Below are 19,025 nucleotides of genomic sequence, written 5' to 3'. Positions count from 1 at the left end.
CGTTTGTCTCGGTGGTCCAGTGCGGTGAAACCTCGATAAGAGCTTTCCATACTCAGCTGTTTAAAAATGTTGATGAAATTTGTTGGGGCATGTCTCTTTAGTTGGCAGTGTAACAGTTGTCCAACTTTATTAATAAGTAAAAAATATAGCTACCTCAATTAGGGTTATGGTATCTGGTCAGCTGATGACATTGTCATTGTGTACCAAACAACAGTTGACTCACGCACACAAAAAACAATACTAAAGGCAGAAATGTGCTGGGGGTTTTTTGGCCACTTGGGGGCAGCTGAACCTGCTGGGTATACTACATCAACATATTATCACCTTTTTAGTTAATATGGCAAACACAGCGATGTCTCAACAACCGCTTTCGTGCCACTATCCCAGCTAGAAAACCAGCAAGGCGTGGCTACAAAACTCTCCAAAAACTGCCTGAAAGGCTGCTGGAGAAACAGGGCTGGGACGCTAAATCACAGCAGTTTTTGTTGTTTGTCTCCAACAGTGGTCTGCAGCTTGGCAGGTGTCTTGCCTAAGTGACACAACATCCACCATCCCCTCCAACACCAAATGACGGAGTCAGCTCATATAATACATCACTTTAGAAATGTTGATATGATACGTATGAAACGTAGAAATGTAAAATATTCGTTATTTGCAGAAACGTATAATGCCAACATTTTTCTCTGGCGACTGGGCTGTGCTTTTTGCAGCTTTAAATCTGAAGTCCAGAACACTAATGTGTTGTCCTGTAGCTTCTTTGTTTAACTTGTTGTAAATCCAAGTGCGGAGAAAACCATCACTTTGCTTTATAGCCGTAGCTCACTTTAGTTTTATGTGAAAAGCGCTTTAATATTAAATCCATACACTTTTCCCTGATATATTGCCCGCAGTGGAAGCAACAGACATTGTACTTTATGGTGTGAGAGCAGCAGCTGCTATTATCAGTCTGGGAATGATCTACTGAAGAGATGATACTCCCCTGATAATTCAGCAGATACATTTGTATCAGCGTGAGTTAGAGTGTGTGTGAATGAGCGAAAGTTCTATGTGTCATAAGAAACTTCATTTGAGATGAAGCCATTATAAATGAGCAGCAGTCCTTCACATGGCTATGTAATATACGTAGGTATGAATGTGATCATGGGCAGATTATGAGACAGTGGGCCCCTGGGTACAGATATGCAAAAGGCCCCACCACCTCTCCTACACAGGAGCAAGACACAGCAACTTTGTGCTGGTTTTGCATCTCTTTGTAGTCGAGCATCTTTATGTAGTTTAATGTCTGTTTGTGGTCATTTTTTCCCACATGACTTGAATAGCAACTACAGTTTTGTACACATCACTGCTGAGTCTTTGATATAGTGTAATTCCATCAGCTTTAAGGGGCTTGTCACATTTGCAGTGTTGTTTTTATACTTGACATAAAAAATGTGCATCTTTATTGTATTTCTTTCTTTTCCTTTCTCTTTTCTATATGTAAGTAACAGGAACCCATGATCACCCTTTAGCGCAGAGGCCAGGCAGAGTCAGGGTCAGGTCGGATGACTTGCGTTGACCCGTTCACACCAACAGCATACATAGGCTTAACTTGCTGCTCTGTGTCAGTCTGAATGGACTGTGTGTGTTGTTCAGTGCACAATGGAGGCTATATCGCATGTTGTTGCTGCCAAAGTTTGAACCTATCTATTTAAATCATTTATGCACAATATAAATCCCAAGCATCATATTACTCCGCCTGTCACAAACATTGTTTAGTTTCAACTCCAGCTCCAGATAAAAATTGTCATATTTTTTTTTGTTCATAAAATGTTACCAATCTTGGTTCCTCTGCCAGATAGAATACAGTCTATTTTCAGCATCAGCCCACACAACAAATACATTCATTCACATCCATTTAAGCCTCTGCTACAGTTTTTTTTTTTTTTCTAAAGACATCCATTTTTTTTCTGGGACAAAAGTGTGACAGAGCAGAATCACACCCATTGTAGGCGACTTGTGAATCCATTCCCTGTCGGAAGAAAATTGAAGCCAACAAACAGACCTCATTCTTTTGCAGCACACCCCTGACAGGAGTCGCCATAACTGACATTTTCAGATATGTTACTCAGGCAAACAGAACATCTTCAGCGACGCACACGCTCAGCACCAAGGTCGCTATTCATGCAAATGTGATTTAGATTTACTCCCAAACTTCTAATCCTAAACACAAAGTACCCAACCATAACTTTAACATAAGCCTAATTGTAACACTAATCCCTCAAGCAGGCATTCACCCTTCACTTAGTGGCAGAAATCCCCTCACATGGACCCACAATCATTATTTCTGCCTCCCGCCTGAGCAAAAACACAACATGGGCGAGAGATGATTGTGGAAAACACCTGACAAACATTAAGGTGATATTGCATCCAATAAATCTCTATGAATATAATTCAGAGTATTGTGCATCAAGCCATCCTCACATTTACTGTGGAGGATTTCCCACACTCAACTGCATGTGTGTAGGCAGTATGGCCTCTCTGATTGTGTGCATTGTGTGCTTCTGGGAAGAGAATGGGCAACTGTTTGCTCGACAATTATTACCCTACACACACTAACACCGATGCTACACTGAACATATTTAACAAATAACCCTCAACGTCACATCTTTTTTTATTGTTTGGAGATGATGAGGCACTTTGAACACAGGGAATGGTGGATCTCTACCCGTGTGTTTGCATGCTAAGTTGACTGAACTGGCTATAAAGATCACTAAAATGCCTTAAAGAAATAGTTTGACATTTTGGGGAATAAAATTATTTGCTTTCTGGAGGAATGTTAGATGCGGAAATTGATACCCCTCTCACAACTGTCTATTAAATGGCATGCTACAGCCAGCTGCTGGTTAGCTTAGCTTAGCACAAAATCTGGAAACAGAGGAAACAGTTAGCCTGGCTGGTTGATGGTAGAGCGCAGCTTGGGCTGCATTTTCCTGGCCAAACCCGACCCGAGTCCTGGCGAAATGCCTCCATACTGATTTCCCTGCATGGTTTTCGGAGGTATTAAACATCCCTGATAGCAAGTTTTATCTAGCGTCCTTCATTTTCATTAGCTCAGTCTGAATATTTACTGCCTCCTGCCTGAAATGTAACTATTGGCCTGTGTTGCGTTTAGGCGTTGTCTCCTAAATAACAAATTCCAGCACTTGAATAGGCCATAGCACAACAGAGCAGCATGACAAATGGGCCAAACCCGAACCGAACCTGAGCAAAAATTTCCGTCAGGTTCCGACGGGTCGGGTGATGGTAACAAAATCTGCCTATCGGCTCCTCTAAAGGCAATCTCGGAAACCATCGGCTATCATATCGTATGATGATATAGCCTCTGGGGACAATGGACAGTATGTCAGGGGGTTCTGGTGTATCCAGTGGATATCCTGATATGGTATATGCAGGCCAAGGTTTCATCTTCAGTGTTCCTGTCATTGTTAACAACCTGATCAGCAACTTGAGACATGAGAATGAAGTCGATCCAGGTCTAGACAACATTTTGTCTTATCTCTATTAGCAGATAACTGTGTATGAATGAGGATAAATTTGGAAAAGCTAATTAAAAGCTAAATCGTTGAGAGATGATAGCTGTTGGGTTCCGAGATTGCGTTTCATGCAATGCATTCTGCCTCTTCACATGGACGGTTTATCCACATGCAATCAAAACCCCCTCAAACATGATTAGCCAATACTATTCGAACTACAAATGGACTACAAACGGAAACCAGGATGCTTCTGTTACCAAAATCCTATTTTGTTGCCCACAGGTTCTGTAATTATTTGCAGATATGTTTATAGAGAGTACTCTAAAGATCCCTAATCATGTTATATGTTGTTTAATCTGTACAAAAAAAAGAGGACACTGTTTTAATAGAGATTGATGGGCCAGACTATTTTTGACCTGGAGCAGTAACTTCCTTCCTGGTTTCTTGGCAACTGCAAGCAGCCAAAAAAATGTCCAGTATATTACCCATCAGGAACGCTTTGGTTTCTGTACAGACTAAACAAACAAGAAATTGTTTTGTAATTCATGATCATGACTTTTTTTTTTTATGTATCAATGAATTTGTAAAGCGTATTTGAGTGTCATGAAAAGCGCTATATAAGTATAATGTATTGTTATTATTATTACTATTATTATTATCTTTAATGGTGCTGGTAGGCAGATTGTGATACCTTTGGCCAGAGATAGGCTGTCCCCCCCGTTTCCAGTCTTTATGCTAAGCTAACCGCTGCAGATGAGGGTGGTATTGATCATCTTGTTTCTTAGTGTTTATTGTGTTCCTCAACAAATGTCTTGTTCAAGGTTTCATCATCACAGAGTCATGGTCAGGCCCCCTTCTCGTCAGGTGTCATTAGCAGTGCTCAGGTTACTTCATCACATGGATAGTTAATGTGAGAGAACATTCTAGAGAATCTCGTCTCGTTCCATGAAGCTCGTGCACACTGAGGCTTGAAGCTTGTACTGGTCTTATGAAAAGGCACTAAAGAATTTCATATAATCTTCTTTAATATGTTTCCCTCGGCAGCATACTAAGTAGGCTTAATTGTCATTTTTCTCCCCGTGCAGCTACGTACAGCGTGTGCTGTGGCGGTGGTGTGGTAAAGGGATTTGTCTAAACTGACTGGTTTGATAATGGCGGATCACACCTTGTGGTTTTCTGCTTCGTCCCCAACTTCGCTGCTAAATTCGATTTAATCCTTATGTGGAAGTGGTGGAGGTCGCAGATCTCCTCCCTCTGAGCTCCAACGCTGCCTCTAGTACAAATAGCAGTCGTGGTTGATTACCACTCAGGGGTTGAGACATGGTGAAATCTCAGCCAGACATCCAAATAGCTTTTAATTAAGTTCACATTTGATTACTCTGCTTGGCTCAATAGGCTCTACCTCTCACTACCACAGAGGCGTGTGTAGATTGACTGTGTTTGTGCTCAGATCTGACCTGTAAAATAAAAAAACAGTTTCAGGCAGGGCTGCGTCGTCCTGCATGACGGAGCCCCATTTTACTTGGCAGCTATCACCAGACATGAGCACATTCCTGATGTTAATTCTCCTCAGCTCTAAGTGCATGCATAACACACACTTACGTAGACTTGCGAGCACACAGACGGTTCTAGAAACACACAAAACATCTCATGAAAACGTGATTAAATTAAACATTCATTAATCATCCAGAGGATGACAGACACATCCCCAAACCTTTACTTGCTATCTTTCAAAATATTGATACAATAATGGTGACTGCTTTGTAAGCATGAATACGCTTTGTCGTCCATTCTCTGATGTAATCACATCCAAATTCTGCCTGAACTTTTGTTCAGTTTGTTCGCTACTGACTCGACTTCCAGCTCCTCCAAACCCTGCCGGAAAGGTTTATTTAAGAGGCGCAGCTGGGGCCTCTTTTTCTCTGTTTTGTAACATGACAAATTGGAAAACTTTTTTTCCCCCTCCCTCTTCCTTCTTCTCACTCTCTTCCAATACAAACTCCTGAAGCGTTTGTGCCTGAGCTGTGGAGGAGGATGAGGAGGTGGCAGGCCGCAGCCAAACAGTCTAATATAGACTCTTCCCTCGTTTCATGGCCCTCAGTAGAACCCTCTCAGGTCAGCTCAGAGGTCAACAAAATAGACCCCTGCCTCTGTCTTTCTGCTCTGTATCAGTCTCTCCCTTTACATCTTTTATTTTTGCTTTGTTGTGGCTGTTTGCTGTCTCATTACTTGCCAAGTTATTAAATCTAAAAAGAGAGTTAATCAGGCCTGAACACAAAATATTAAAAACATTTCTCACTTGATATTCTTTGTGGACTTTTCTGAGTTGTTTATCATTAATATCCTGCGGCATTTCTGATGTTTCACTCTGTCCCATTTAAGATATTTAGCTATGAGTCAATGTTGAGCTGGTCACGCTGCTGTGTTATTCTAGTCTGTGGCCCTCTGAAAAGATAAAGTGCGTATATAGATTTGGCCAAGTGGGCGTCAGTGTCGAGATTGATTACACACAATTCAGGTTGTTTATCTTGCCCTCATATAAAGCTCCCTTTCCTAAATATTTGAAAAGATAACGAAGCTTTATCATGTCTAATAGTGAAGAGTATTTGGGATAGCAGGAACATCTTTTCCCCTTGAGAAACAGTGTGTTATTTGCGTGAGTACACACTATCTTCAGTAGACTAAACTACATGAGTCTTTTCCCAGCAGACATTGCAACGGTCTCTAAGCATTTTGATTAACTTCACCATGCACTTACTTCAGCCGACACACCCACCTGACCTGGTGCTTTTGTGCGGCCTGCGTCCTTTATTATCCTCAATTGTTTTTTGTGAGTCATTCCCCGTTACAAAGGATCACCTCCTAAAATCTGAGATGATTTATTCTGATGCATTTATTGTCTTTGTGCTGTGTAGTAAAGGATTGCAGCTGCTGTCATGGAAAAGCTTTAAATTTATGTATGCCCAAATAACTTTCCATGCTTATGTTGTATTTCTCTTCACCGTTGTCCCTCTCAGTTTGTAACAGTCATACTGACCTATACAAGGGGTGTGTGTGTGTGTGTGTGTGTGTGTGTGCGTGTGAGTGACGATGTTTTAAACAGTACAGGGGAAACCCAAGTCTGTTATCTCACACAGCCAGGTAGATTCCAGGGTTATGAAACAAGATTTGTTTAACAGATCTAAACTGAAGATAACCATCCATAGTGCGCAGTATTCTGCAAAAGAATTACAATGAGCTTTTTTTCCTCAATGCTAGCAGCATTGCAGTGTCTATCTGTGTGTCCATAACTGTGGCCCAGACTGAAATATTTTAATAACTATTGGTTGGATTGCTATTAAATTTGAACATTCATGGTCCCCAGAGGATGAATCATACAGATTTTGATGATCCTCTGACTCATTATCTAATCTCACCAGCAGGTTGACATGTTTGGCCTTCAGTAAAATATCTCAGCAAGTTTTGGATGGACTGCTATGAAATTTGGTGCACATGTATGGTACCCCTTGGATGAGTTCTAATGACTGGTGATCCCCAGACATTTCCTCTAGCACCATCAGTAGGTCAAAGTTTTCACGTATCTGATTATGACATTCATGGTTTCCAGTGGATGAATTGTAGAAGTCAGATGATTCTTAGACCTTTCCTCTTCTACTGCCACAAGGCTGACATTAGTTAAAACTTTAATGTGACACAAATAAGACATAAAGGCTAACGAACAATATGTTACTCCAGTGTTTACTGCTGTTGATGTGTAGAGTAGCCATAATGGATTTTGAGGTCAGGGTTGATGAGGTTCTTCCGACTTTCTGAGTGGAAATCCGATTTCATTTGGTTTCAGTTTAACTTTTTGATTGGGAACTTCTGACTGGAAGATACTATTATACTTGGCTGAAAGATTACCAAGGCTTGCAAGTTTGCATATATTAACTGGTCTCTAAAATTCTAATTGTGACTGTGTCTGCCTCTGCTGTCAGAGCACTAGAAAAGTTAGAGAACAGCAGTTGTGGGGCTGGTGAAGATTGTCTCACTCAAGGGCACTTGATTTGTGGCTGTCCAGTTAAAGGTCTGATACACACAGCCAGCTTTGAAGACTGGATTCCATACTGCTTGAGCTCCCTTTCAGCACCACTGCTGACGGTACTTTAAGTCCGCCTTCACCTCAACCGCTGCTGAGTGGTGCGTGATGAGGTGGTAGTCTCAGTGTCTGCTGGAGCTTTGTAGTGCCCTGGTTGATCTCAGAGGGCAGGCCGCCAACTTATTTATAGCTCTGCTGTGGGTGTCGGAGGAAATGGGGCTGTGGCTGGGGGCGAGGCTTGTGTTTGCCTTAGGAGAAGGCTCTTCCTCCCAACCAGACTGAGCTCATCTTGGAGGACCATCAGACAGCGGCAGGGGCAGAGGGCAGTGGATTTGTAATCCGGTCCAAATGGCGATGACCCAAAGCATTTTCACTCAGCCACCACTTTGGTAAACACACAGGCAGCTCATTGATAGCATGTGTGACATTCCTCCATCCCATCTCAGTATCCCGGCCCAGCTCAGTCTGTTCTCAGATCTTCAGGCCTGCCCCCAGCTGTGAGAGCCCTGCCCCCCTTTGACTTCTGGTTCACTCCCCGCCTGTCCATTTGCTCTCATGGCTGCAGTTCATCCAGCGTTTTCTCTTATGTCATCCTGTGTCATATTCATCTGTTTACCATCTTTATTTGGCTTCATCCTCTTCCTCCCTGCATCATTTCCTTTCCAAACAAAAGACAAACCTGTTGAGACCTGCTGTATTGTGCACCAGTTCACAAAACTGTGAGACAGACAACTCATGCCAAAAACATGTTTTGCTCTGAACTGACTGACTGTCTTTACTTGGATATTTTTAATCAGATAAATCCTGAGTCTGTCAAGCAGACAGAAATGTTAAAATAACATCAAAATGGTTGTCAAGCGTGCAGAGACCAATTGGTTTTATTCAGCTTGACATGGAAACGCAGTAAACCTTTACACGCCTTATGCAATACCTCCATGCCACCAACCCAATGCAAGGTTATCATAAAGACAAAGGAGCAAGAAAATGGCACATTTCAGGTATATTGTTGATGTGCATTGTACTATTCATTACTCCAAATTTTAGATTTTATTTTTTGCTGATCAAGTTTTATTTGATCTGTGTTAACTGTAGGTCTGATTAATAAAGAAAGAAAGACACCATAAACAGCTTTAATCAGTTTAAAAGCTTTTTATCATTTAAAGAAATTGAGCTGGGGGAAGGGGGGTAGTATTCAGAAAGTGACAGAAAGTCAAAGAGCAACAAAGCCTATGAAAGAAGGAGGTTGTGGTGGATCAATGGGTCCAGCACAGACTTTCACCTAGGAGACTGAAATTTGTGTCCTGTGTGAGTCAACATAGGCTCATTGTTTTTATATTTAGATGACTATTATATTCAGTTTTTAAGATTTACGTATGAAGCTGCTGAATGTGCACTACACAAACTTCATCAGAATAGTTGAACAGGCCAGTTCATGTTAACATCATATTTCGACGTTGCTTGGACACCCAGGAAGAGTGTTCAGCTGATGGCCAGGTAACGTCCCAGACGTTGGCACAACTTTAATTTTGGAACTTTTTATTTAACTAGAACGGGACACCTTGATTGGACATTCAAACAGCAGTCATTCAACATCTCAGTGTTTGCGAGGATTTTCTGTTTTCTGGTTGCGGCTGTGGTGCAAATTTATGACGTTAATCTCAGGTAAAATCTGAGTTTTTGTTCTCGTAAATTTGAGATTTTAATCTTGGAAATTCAACTTAAATTCTGGAAAATGTCAACCTACAATGCCTCTAATACACTGTCGTACTTTGAACCTTTATTATCTGTATTAGTCAGTGTGGGCAGGAGAGTCTTGTTATCTATAAATAAATACATTGTAACTATCCATCAGTGTTATGAATTTACATTAGGTGACATCATGTGATGCCCAAGCAGCAACCTCCGGGTCTAAAAGATGAAGCTAACATGGAAGTGCCAAAAACTGCAGTTCTTTGAACAACCACTTGAGGGCTGGCTCTAAAAACAAGTCAATCCCCACAGGCACCCATGTGCCTACTTTACAGCAACAAAAAACATGTCTACAGCCTGGTACAAAAGACGGTTTTACTCTCTATGGCTAATTTACTAATTTATGACAACTTATGACACCCATTTACATTTTATTAAGGCTTAAAGTTACGTATACACGCCTCGCTCCAGCCTCTCACACAAATATGGCCACTTCTGGGTCCAAAAAGCCAAGATGGTGGAGGTGCTGAACTCGAGTCTTCAAAATGAGTGACTACAAACCAATGGGTGACTATGGTGACGCCCCCAAATGTTGTCATTTACATGGTAAAGGAGATTATTAAATCACGTAACTTAATATAAATAAATACAGATGCAACAGATGAATACACTCTGGAACATAAATGGCACATGCATTCAGTGCCTGAGCAGTAAAATACGCTTATGAACTGTTATCAGACCGATCTGTACTGTAAATGCACAACAGGCTACAGTTTTCTGTTGCAGCTGTGGATGTTTGTCAGACGTTTCATTTTAAAACCGACAGGGCTCGATGTAACTGTGCATTTCACTGAGGAACTGTGTATGCCATTAAAGGAAGAGATGCACCCATTGTCTGAGCTTGCCAACCTGGTCACGGGTGTGGTTTGCGCTGCGTTTGAGTTTTATTGTTTTGTACAAGTGAAAATCAAGGAGAATCACAAGGAAATACAACTTTCAATGGAAAATGGTGTCAAGGGAGAGATTTTTCACAACTTATCCCTAAGCGATATGAACCATTATTCACCATATATGCAGTTATGTTTATAACTGCTGCATATTTTCAGATATCTTGTTGTGATTTGATGACCTGAGGCCGACTGTATTGGTGGCTCTGACCGTGCGCGTTGTCTGCTCTCCCTTCGCTTCTCTCTAACCATCACAGCTGAGCTGGTGGTACAGTAACCCTTATAGCTGACTGCCTTCACCCTCAGCTAGCTAACCTCCTGACCTACTTCCTCTGGTCCCCGATATGTTTCTGTCAGCAGCATCTCGTGGTTGAGGCTGAGGCGGGCGTGCACTCATCCCACAGCCATTATTGGGAGCAAAGTGAACAGCAAGTCGAGTTAAGGAACGTCTAAATAAACAATACACAGACGCACCGCAACTAGCGACCTGCTAGGGCCAGTGTTGACACCTCTATACAAACAAACAAACAAATAAATGTGCAAGAAAGAAGAGGGATGAGGAGCAAAGAGGAAACGCGTTAACACAAGCCTGGTTGCATCTCATGAATAATTCAAATCCTTGTGAATTCTGAGAGAGAAAAAGATGCCCTACGCACACACACACACACACACACACACACACACACGATCACAGCGGTACACAGAGGGGGATAACGGGGGAGTGTGTGAATGTGTGCAGCAGTATGTCAGGTTGAATTCATGGTATTTAGGTTGAGCTCCATTTCAAGATTCCCTTCACCACTGGAGTTGGAGGCTAGCATTAAATGTAAATACAGTCATCCTGTTTATCCTGCTTCATCCCATCATCCACCCCTCGTCTATCCCATGCTTCCCCTCTGTCTTATTCGTCATGCTATGTGCCTAAATTATCGAGGGGTTACACTAACATTAATGTTTCCAATCAGTGCCTTATACTCTGACCTAAGCAGCTGGAAAAGTATCTGTAGGCTACAGGGCAGATGATGACAATTTCCAGACATCGCACTAGTCAACGTGATGACAGAAAGAAACTAGAAAAGCACTTGGAGATCGCAGACCTCCGCCAAGCAGCTCGGATTTCCCTCCATTTTATTATTTTATCCACTTCGCTTCAACTGATCACCACTAAAATTTTATCAAAATCCGTTCAGAACTTTTTGAGTTATTTTGCAGACAAACAAACAGACAAACAGACCAACGCCGGCGAAAACATAACCTCCTTGGCGGAGGTAATGAAAGTTGAGTGTGTATAAAAAGGACCTGTCCAGGTGTAGACATGAGCTGAGATGATAGAGAAACAGTTCAATAACAACCCGGTGATAAATAAGTGAGGGAATTCCAGTCATAGTTTGGGGTTGCCTGTTGCTCTCTTTTAAATGTCAGCTGGTAAAATGTTTGTTTGGCTTTAGTGGATAATAGTTTTGAAGGAAATACTGTTTTATGGAAGCAACTACTTCATTAGATTTGTTTATTATTCAGCTGATGCTTTAGTCCTTAAGTGTCCCGATGCCCTCTGTTGCTTTACACCCACAATATGACATGGTCCTGCAGAGCCTCATGAATAAAACTGATAAAAAAGTGTAATGTAGTTCTTCTTTTTAATACTATTAACTCTACATTACCGTGACATGTGGTCAAATATCCTATTATAAGGTCTCAGTTTTACTCTTTTCATCCTTTTTCTATGACCTGCTGTTAGAGTGAGGAGGTAGCCTCAGCCAAAAGAGGAGGGTTGTTCCTTCTGGTGTCTCCAAAGTCTCAATAAATTTACTGTCTGAGCTAGTGATGGGAATATATAAGATTTTAATGATACCAATGCAATTATCCATATACCATCCAATAACCGAAATGAGCTACTTGGTTGTGTCAGATATTTGTAGCAGTTTGTTACCAAGTGAAACCATGCAGACACAAACAATGTGTCAGTATTGGATTATTATATGTGACTGCCAGCGTTGGTGCATTTACAGCCATTCTCCATTCTGCCAACAGTTTGTTGACAAATCATGTCTTTTCATCAAGTAGGAGACATCGCTGTTGTCAGTAAATCCCGACATCTCTGACTCAGAATTACAAGTGGGAGGCTGGCGTGATTGCGTGGCTCATAATATGAAAGTGGTATAAACCACAGCAAATTCTCATTGTGTGTATTTGAAGGCAGTTGTTGGCCCCTAATACATCACTTACTATTACTTTCGCTGATGTTTAATTAATAAACTTCTTTAATGAGTTTTGTAATGACTAACAACTGCCAGTGGTGAGAATAAAACAGACCTGTTTGGTGTGAAACGCAGCTTTACAAGAGGATTTTAGGAAAGAAGTTTGACATTTGAATTATTTAGTGCAACATAACATGCAAGACGTGCAAATAGAAGGCTTGTTTGTGAAACTAGGACAACATGAATGGCACAGTTGAAGTGGCCAATCCATTAATACTTTCTTTTCTTTGCTATACTTTCCAATGATGGCTGAGGACCTGCTGAATAAAAGACCATTATGAAGCTTGGGTCATGGCTTACATTTTCAGATTGGGTTTGTAAAATCCCAAGCATAATATAATGTACTCATGTACATCCTGCACATTTCTTTATCTTGCCTTTTTTAAAAGAATATGCACGCTGCTTTTTTTCCTACATATTTCCCACTCAGCAGTAAGATGTATCAAACTCCACTCCGTCCCCCGAATGCCCCTGGGTGACTCAGCTTTGTTGCTTGGGTGTGTGTATGTATGTTGTCAAAGTGTTTATTTGCTGTTCTGAGAGGACTGTGTGGGCTTGAATACGCTCCCCCATTTGGCTGCGGCTGGAGTGGGCCGTTTTTTCCTCTCTTTTTGGAAGGTTGGATTGAAGGGGATATGGATGATGGTGATGGGGGGGCAATTCACAGAACAAGATGTTCTTTGATATCCTCCAGACGTGTTGCATCACTGCTGTTGGCCTGGGAACGCTGACCTGGATATTTAGGTGCAGCAAGTTTACGCAAAGCCCGCATGAATGTGTGTGTTTGGGTTTTTGTGTATCCGCCCTCCAACCCCTCCATCAAATAGCAACTTTCCAGGACCTAATTAGGGCCAGTGAGGGCCACTATTGACTCTGAACACAACAGACCTCGCTTGCTAATGAGACCTCAGAAATAAAGATCGCTGACACAAAAGGAGCTGTTTTTTTCTCAGAAATCTTTTAATTAATTCACTTTTTTCTTTGTCTCTTTCCAGCTCCAAAGACCTGCAGCCCGAAGCAGTTCGTGTGTAAAGATGGGGTGACGTGCATCTCTAAGGGCTGGCGCTGCGATCGGGAGAAGGACTGCCCGGACGGCTCTGATGAGGAGCCTGATGTTTGTAAGTCTTAAAAAAAATATAAAATATTGAGTCCAAGATATTGTATCCTGACACTGTGGCCTACCCTGATTGTTATGATCCTGCTACATGTGCTTTTCACAGCACAGTGAACTTTGGCTGACATTTAAACCATTCAGAGAAGATAATTGCAGTGTGGAGAGGAAATGCTTCTCAGCTTATGCAGATCTCTATATGTGTATTATATCATTTAAAGCACCCCTAGTCTAGTGGGTTTAGGACACTTCTTTTTCACATCACATAGCAGATAGTTTGCCCTTTTTAATTCTATAGTATGAATTGTGTGTAACTATGTGGAATAATCTCATCATCTCTGATGGGAATAAGGGGAAATTAAACAGTGGTGGAACAAGTACTCAGATGTTTTACTTAAGTAAAAGTAACAATACTATAATGTAAAAATACTCTGTTACAGGTAAAAGTCAGGTGTTTAAAATCTTATTCAACTAAAATGACAAAAGTATGAGCATCAACATTTACTTAAAGGAACAGTGTGTAGGATTTAGTGGCATCTAGTGGTGAGGATCACAGATTGCAACCAGCTGGAACTTCTCCTATGTACCAATCCTGAACTCCTGGTTAGGATTCCTTCAGTGTAGGGCTGCCCCCTAATAGTCGAACAAACTTAGTCGTAAACATGTGGGCGACTAGTCGACTAATGGCCCTTAAATGACGACTATTGGTTGACGAGGAAAATTCTTAGTCGGGGGCAGCCCTACTTCAGTGTTTATTGTCAGGTGGTTTTTACTGGGAGCCACATTATCCACGGAGGTCTGTTCCTCTCCAAAACAAACAGGCCAGGTGATTAAAACTGAACTAAAGGGTTTCACATAAAAATAAAAACATTGTTTTTCTGATGCTGCTCTTTGCGTAAGGGTTGCTAACTATGGTGGCTGACCTGAAAACGCAAAAATGTGAATGGCCCTGTCTAGGACCAGGGTTTGGTTTGTCCACTTTTGGCTACTGTAGAAACATGGCAGCGCAAAATGGCGATCTCAATGGATGTTTATATAAATGGTTCATTCTAAGGTAACGAAAACAGGACAGTTCTTATTTTCAGGTGATTATACACTAAAGAAAACTTTTACTTACTTAATACTTATTATATTATATTATATTATTTTCCTTTTCTGCCAATATATCCCCTTAAATACCCTGGACTTTTTTAAGTACCAAAGTTCAAGTACTCCTTTTGTAGAATGGCTTAATTCAGATTAATGTACATTATGCTAATTGGAGCTGATTTTATATGCTGCTTAGTAACTTAATCAATAATAGTATGTCATTATTTATTAGCTGATTTATATCTGATTTGTATTAATAATCTAAATATGCAACATAACTAGTTACGAAAGTTGTCAAATACATGAAGCTGAATTTAAGTTCAATATTTGTCTCCAAAATGTATTGGAGTAATAGTAGGTTGAACAAGTACAGCAAACTTGTACTTATGTACAACACTTGAGTAAATGTACTTACCGGTAGTTAGATTCCACCAATGAAATGAAAAGAGAGCCAAATCATGAATATTATTCATCTGTAAAAATGCTAACCCATAATTGGTTAATGTAACATCTTCATCTGTGCAGGAGATAGTTTTTTAGGCAATGTGTAAATTATGTAATTGGACTCGAACACTGTTCAACAGGTGCAGTCTTCGAGTGCAAAACGTGCTGTGCTGGCTTTTAAGGCATTCCTTTTAGTAACAGCAAAGGTATGCTAATATGTTACTGTAGCGTTTGATCCCTCCGAACACACTCTAAAAGTAGTCGTCGGCGAACAGACTGAGATTGTCAGGCCATTAGATTTATTTGGCTAACCACAGCCAGGCTGGAGAAAACAATGGGATGTTTTATGAGCGAGTGCGAGAGGTCGTTCTGCCTTCAAACAGTCCTGTCATGCCCAATTAGGAGATGTACAAAGTTTGTCTTGTTTTGATCGATGTGATTTCCTTTTGCATTCAGAGCCACAGAGGACGCAGTCATGAGACGAAACCAAAAGTCGTACTAAAAAAAAGACAGCCGTCGTTTCAAAGTCTTCATTAGAGTGGAGATGCTTTGAGGGTGAATCCCTGGGGAGCGGATGAAAGCAGCAGTGTCTTTTTGGTCAGCCTCTCAGGCTGAAACGCCTGTAGTTTTCTAAGAGGACAGAGGGCTTGGTTTGGGGGTGGGGGGGCAGTGTGTTTGTGTGTGTGTGCATGTTTCTTTGTGTGAGGAGGGGTTGGGGGGTGGTTGGCCTGGCAGAGAGTGAGTGAGGCCAGGGTAGAGTGCCATAGCTGCAAGTCTAGACGCAGCGACTGTACGAGAGTCAGTCTGGAAGTCATTAGAGACTCGCCCAGAGCAATGGAGAAACCTGCTGTTTTTCACAACCTGCTCTTCTCCCCCCTTCTCATCTGTGGGCCAGCCTCCTTCCGTGTCTCTATCTGGGACAGAAACAACAGTGACTCCATCCTCTGTCTCCCTCTTCTCCGTCAACCTTATGCCAAACTCTCTCACAAACAACAGTTATAGGACCTAAGCTGCAGAGGGACCTGCCTCCTCTCAGTGTCAGGGTGGAAAAGGAGTGAGTCAGAGAGACAAAAGAAATACCAATCTTCATCTTAGCTTTCTTAGAGTGTAGCTGTTTTAAAGATTGGAGTAAACATGTCAAGAGCAGAAGTCAGAACAGAAGGTCCAACAGTCTGTCAGGGTGCTCTCCGCTGAATTGTGGTTTTATTTTAGTTAAACTGAAATTAAAGGATAAGTGTGGTGTTTTCTTTTTGTCAACAAACGTCATGAACAGACCAAAACCATCAACAAACTCATCCTATTACCAAGTATTGCCTCAGTTGCCAAAGCTTGATATAATTTATTCCTCTGAGCCTCTATTTTTGTTCAGAATCTTTTAACAATACATCAGTGAGCCACACAGTTGCACTGGGTGACACATTTCTTCATTACGAGGAGCACGGGAGCTGTAGTTTATTTGAGCCAGTCCCACATACACCATCCTACTGCTGTGAATAGATGCTCGTGCAGCAAATCTGCAATTGAAAGAGGCCCAGAAATGCACTTACATTTACTCTTGTTTGAGTCACATTTTTTACAGACTTAAAGTATATATATTTGTGACCCAGTTTTAAAGATTTCTGTCTTCTGTGTAATCACATCCATCTTTCAGTTCAGAGCTTCGTCACATCTTCCCCCTCTCTCCCTGCGTTTCCTGAGGCCTTCTACTGTCAGATTATCAAAACACAAAACAAAATGTTGTCAGGAAAACAGAGAGAATAAACTACATGATGTTTGATGAAGAGCAGATGTTGGGAGTCAAAGCTGTGACGTGCTGAATAAATGTCAATCCAGTTAAATTGGGATTATTAGTTAGGGTAGAATATTGGGGCCAGGCAAAAGGGAAAAAATGAAAGGAGGAAGTTTTTTTGTTTGCATTTCGAAAATAAAGTTGAAATATTGAGGAGAATAACCTTCAATATTAGCACCAGGTGTAAGAAAAAATTAGGAGAAAGATGTTTTTTTTTTTTGCATTTTGAGAAGTATGTCAAAATGTTAACAATAAAGTCTAAAAGTCAATAATAAAGTTGACATTTTGAGATTAAAGTTGGATTTATGAGAATAAATCAAAATTCTAGTGCAAGCACACATGACTACCTTTACAAACTAAAAAATTGTACTTGAGAATCTGTTACAGTGACATGGAAATTATTTTTCTTTTAAGAGATTGTGCCAAAAATGGGGCGCCCGGTGGCTTAGTAGGTAGAGCAGGCGTCCCATATATGAAGGCAATGTCCTTGCCACAGCGGCGGCAGGCTCAGTTCCAGCCTGTGGCCCTTTACTGCACGGCACCCCCTCTCTCCCCCCGTCACACTTAGACTGTCCCATCTAAAGACGGCAGAAAGCCAAAAAAAATAATGTTAAAAAAAAGGGATTGTGCCAAAAAATTGCTTCTCTTCAGAAGGAGCTATCACACAAAATTGAAAGAGGTGGCCAGATTTGTGGAAACTGAAAAAGCTGGTAATGGACAGGTGCAAGGGTATCCATGGTTACCTCTGTGTGCAATACAGAGAGGTTTTGTTTTATTACAGGAACAATTTTATGACTTAATTCTTCGCATTTTAACTTTATTCTCGACATTTCAACTTAATTCTCGTAATGCAAAAAAAAAATAAAAAAATAAACACATATATATTTTTCCTATGCCTGGTACTAACTCTGAAATTTTGACTTTATTCTCAATTTTTCAACTTTATTCTCATCACTCCAACTTTATTGTTGAAATGCAAAAAAAGTCTTATGCCTTCTTTTTCTTATCTTTTCTTATGTCTGACACTAATACCAAAAGTTCAACTTCATTCTCATCATTTCAACTTTATTCACCTTTCATTTTTTCCCTGTCATGCCTGGCCCTGATGCTTCTCTGTAATTAGCAGATATAGTACACGGAGGGGAGAAAAAAAATAACGCTAATCCGTTTATGTGAGCTGGAGGAGATGTCACAAGGATTAAAAATGAAAATTGATTGAAATGCCATGTTATCATACGCTTTATGAGCTTGTATCCCAAACTGTATGTACACCACCCGTGCCCTGGGAGGCATTTGTAGTTTTATTGTTGTGATAAATGTGCCCTTTGTGAAGGTGCTTTTGCAGATGCTTCTGGTTAAAAAGATGCATGAGAGAGGTTTATTTATTCACTGATGTGGATGGGGCTTCACAGTGGCCTTTGTTAGTGTGTTGGCTATTGCCAGTGAAGTCAGCCACTGTCCAGTGCAGCTGCTTTGCCCTGCTGTGTAACCCCCACAATGCTGTTCTTTGTACCCCGGGGTGCTGGGTCAGACTGGTATAGAGGGATACTGAAAGAGTAAAACAAAAACAAAATGGTTGTCTGGGCATATGACCTTTTATATAGAGCTTTGATCTGCATTCCCAATCAATGAACAATTGAAGCCATGCAGTGAAGATAAATGTGAAGATTATTCATCTGGATAGCCAACAGGTAGGGCGGGGGCTCTCGTAGAGCTGCCATCTCCCCAGGGTGTAGCCTTTATTGGGGTCCTGAAATATTCCCACGTGCAGTGAACGTGCCCTGGAAGCACAGGAAGTGTGTGACGCTGAAATGACGTCCCCTGCCCCTGGCCTGTAATAAGGACAGTTCTAAAGACAGTTCCCACCTAGGCTGCAATTATCTCTTTAGGAGATGAAGCACTTTTGTAACAGCCACTTTCAGAGTGGAAAACATAATCTTTCATGATGTAATGTGCGTCTCACTGGCTCCTATCAAAAGAAATGAAAGACTGCCTTAAAAAAAGAGATTAAATCTTTGCACTACTTGCTCAGAAGTCAAACCTGCAGCAGTTGTAATGAGACAAAGGGGTTTATTTATCTGTTTAGTATATTTTTGATCAACGGTGTC

At 41.1% G+C, this 19,025-nt stretch overlaps 1 protein-coding gene across 1 annotated transcript in view; it reads left to right on the top strand.

Annotated features, from left to right (window-relative positions):
• LOC126385512 (low-density lipoprotein receptor-related protein 1-like) overlaps window positions 1–19,025 on the top strand; it is a 79,461-nt gene that overhangs the window by 7,057 nt on the left and 53,379 nt on the right. The window contains exon 2 of the mRNA XM_050037264.1: window positions 13,480–13,602. Coding sequence (XP_049893221.1) covers window positions 13,480–13,602 — 123 coding nt within the window. The remainder of the gene's footprint in view (window positions 1–13,479; window positions 13,603–19,025) is intronic.

Source organism: Epinephelus moara, chromosome 24, assembly GCF_006386435.1.
Source record: "Epinephelus moara isolate mb chromosome 24, YSFRI_EMoa_1.0, whole genome shotgun sequence".
Taxonomy (NCBI): Eukaryota; Metazoa; Chordata; class Actinopteri; order Perciformes; family Serranidae; genus Epinephelus; species Epinephelus moara.
Note: the sequence above shows the minus strand (reverse complement) of the source record. Positions and strands in the feature narration are given on the sequence as shown.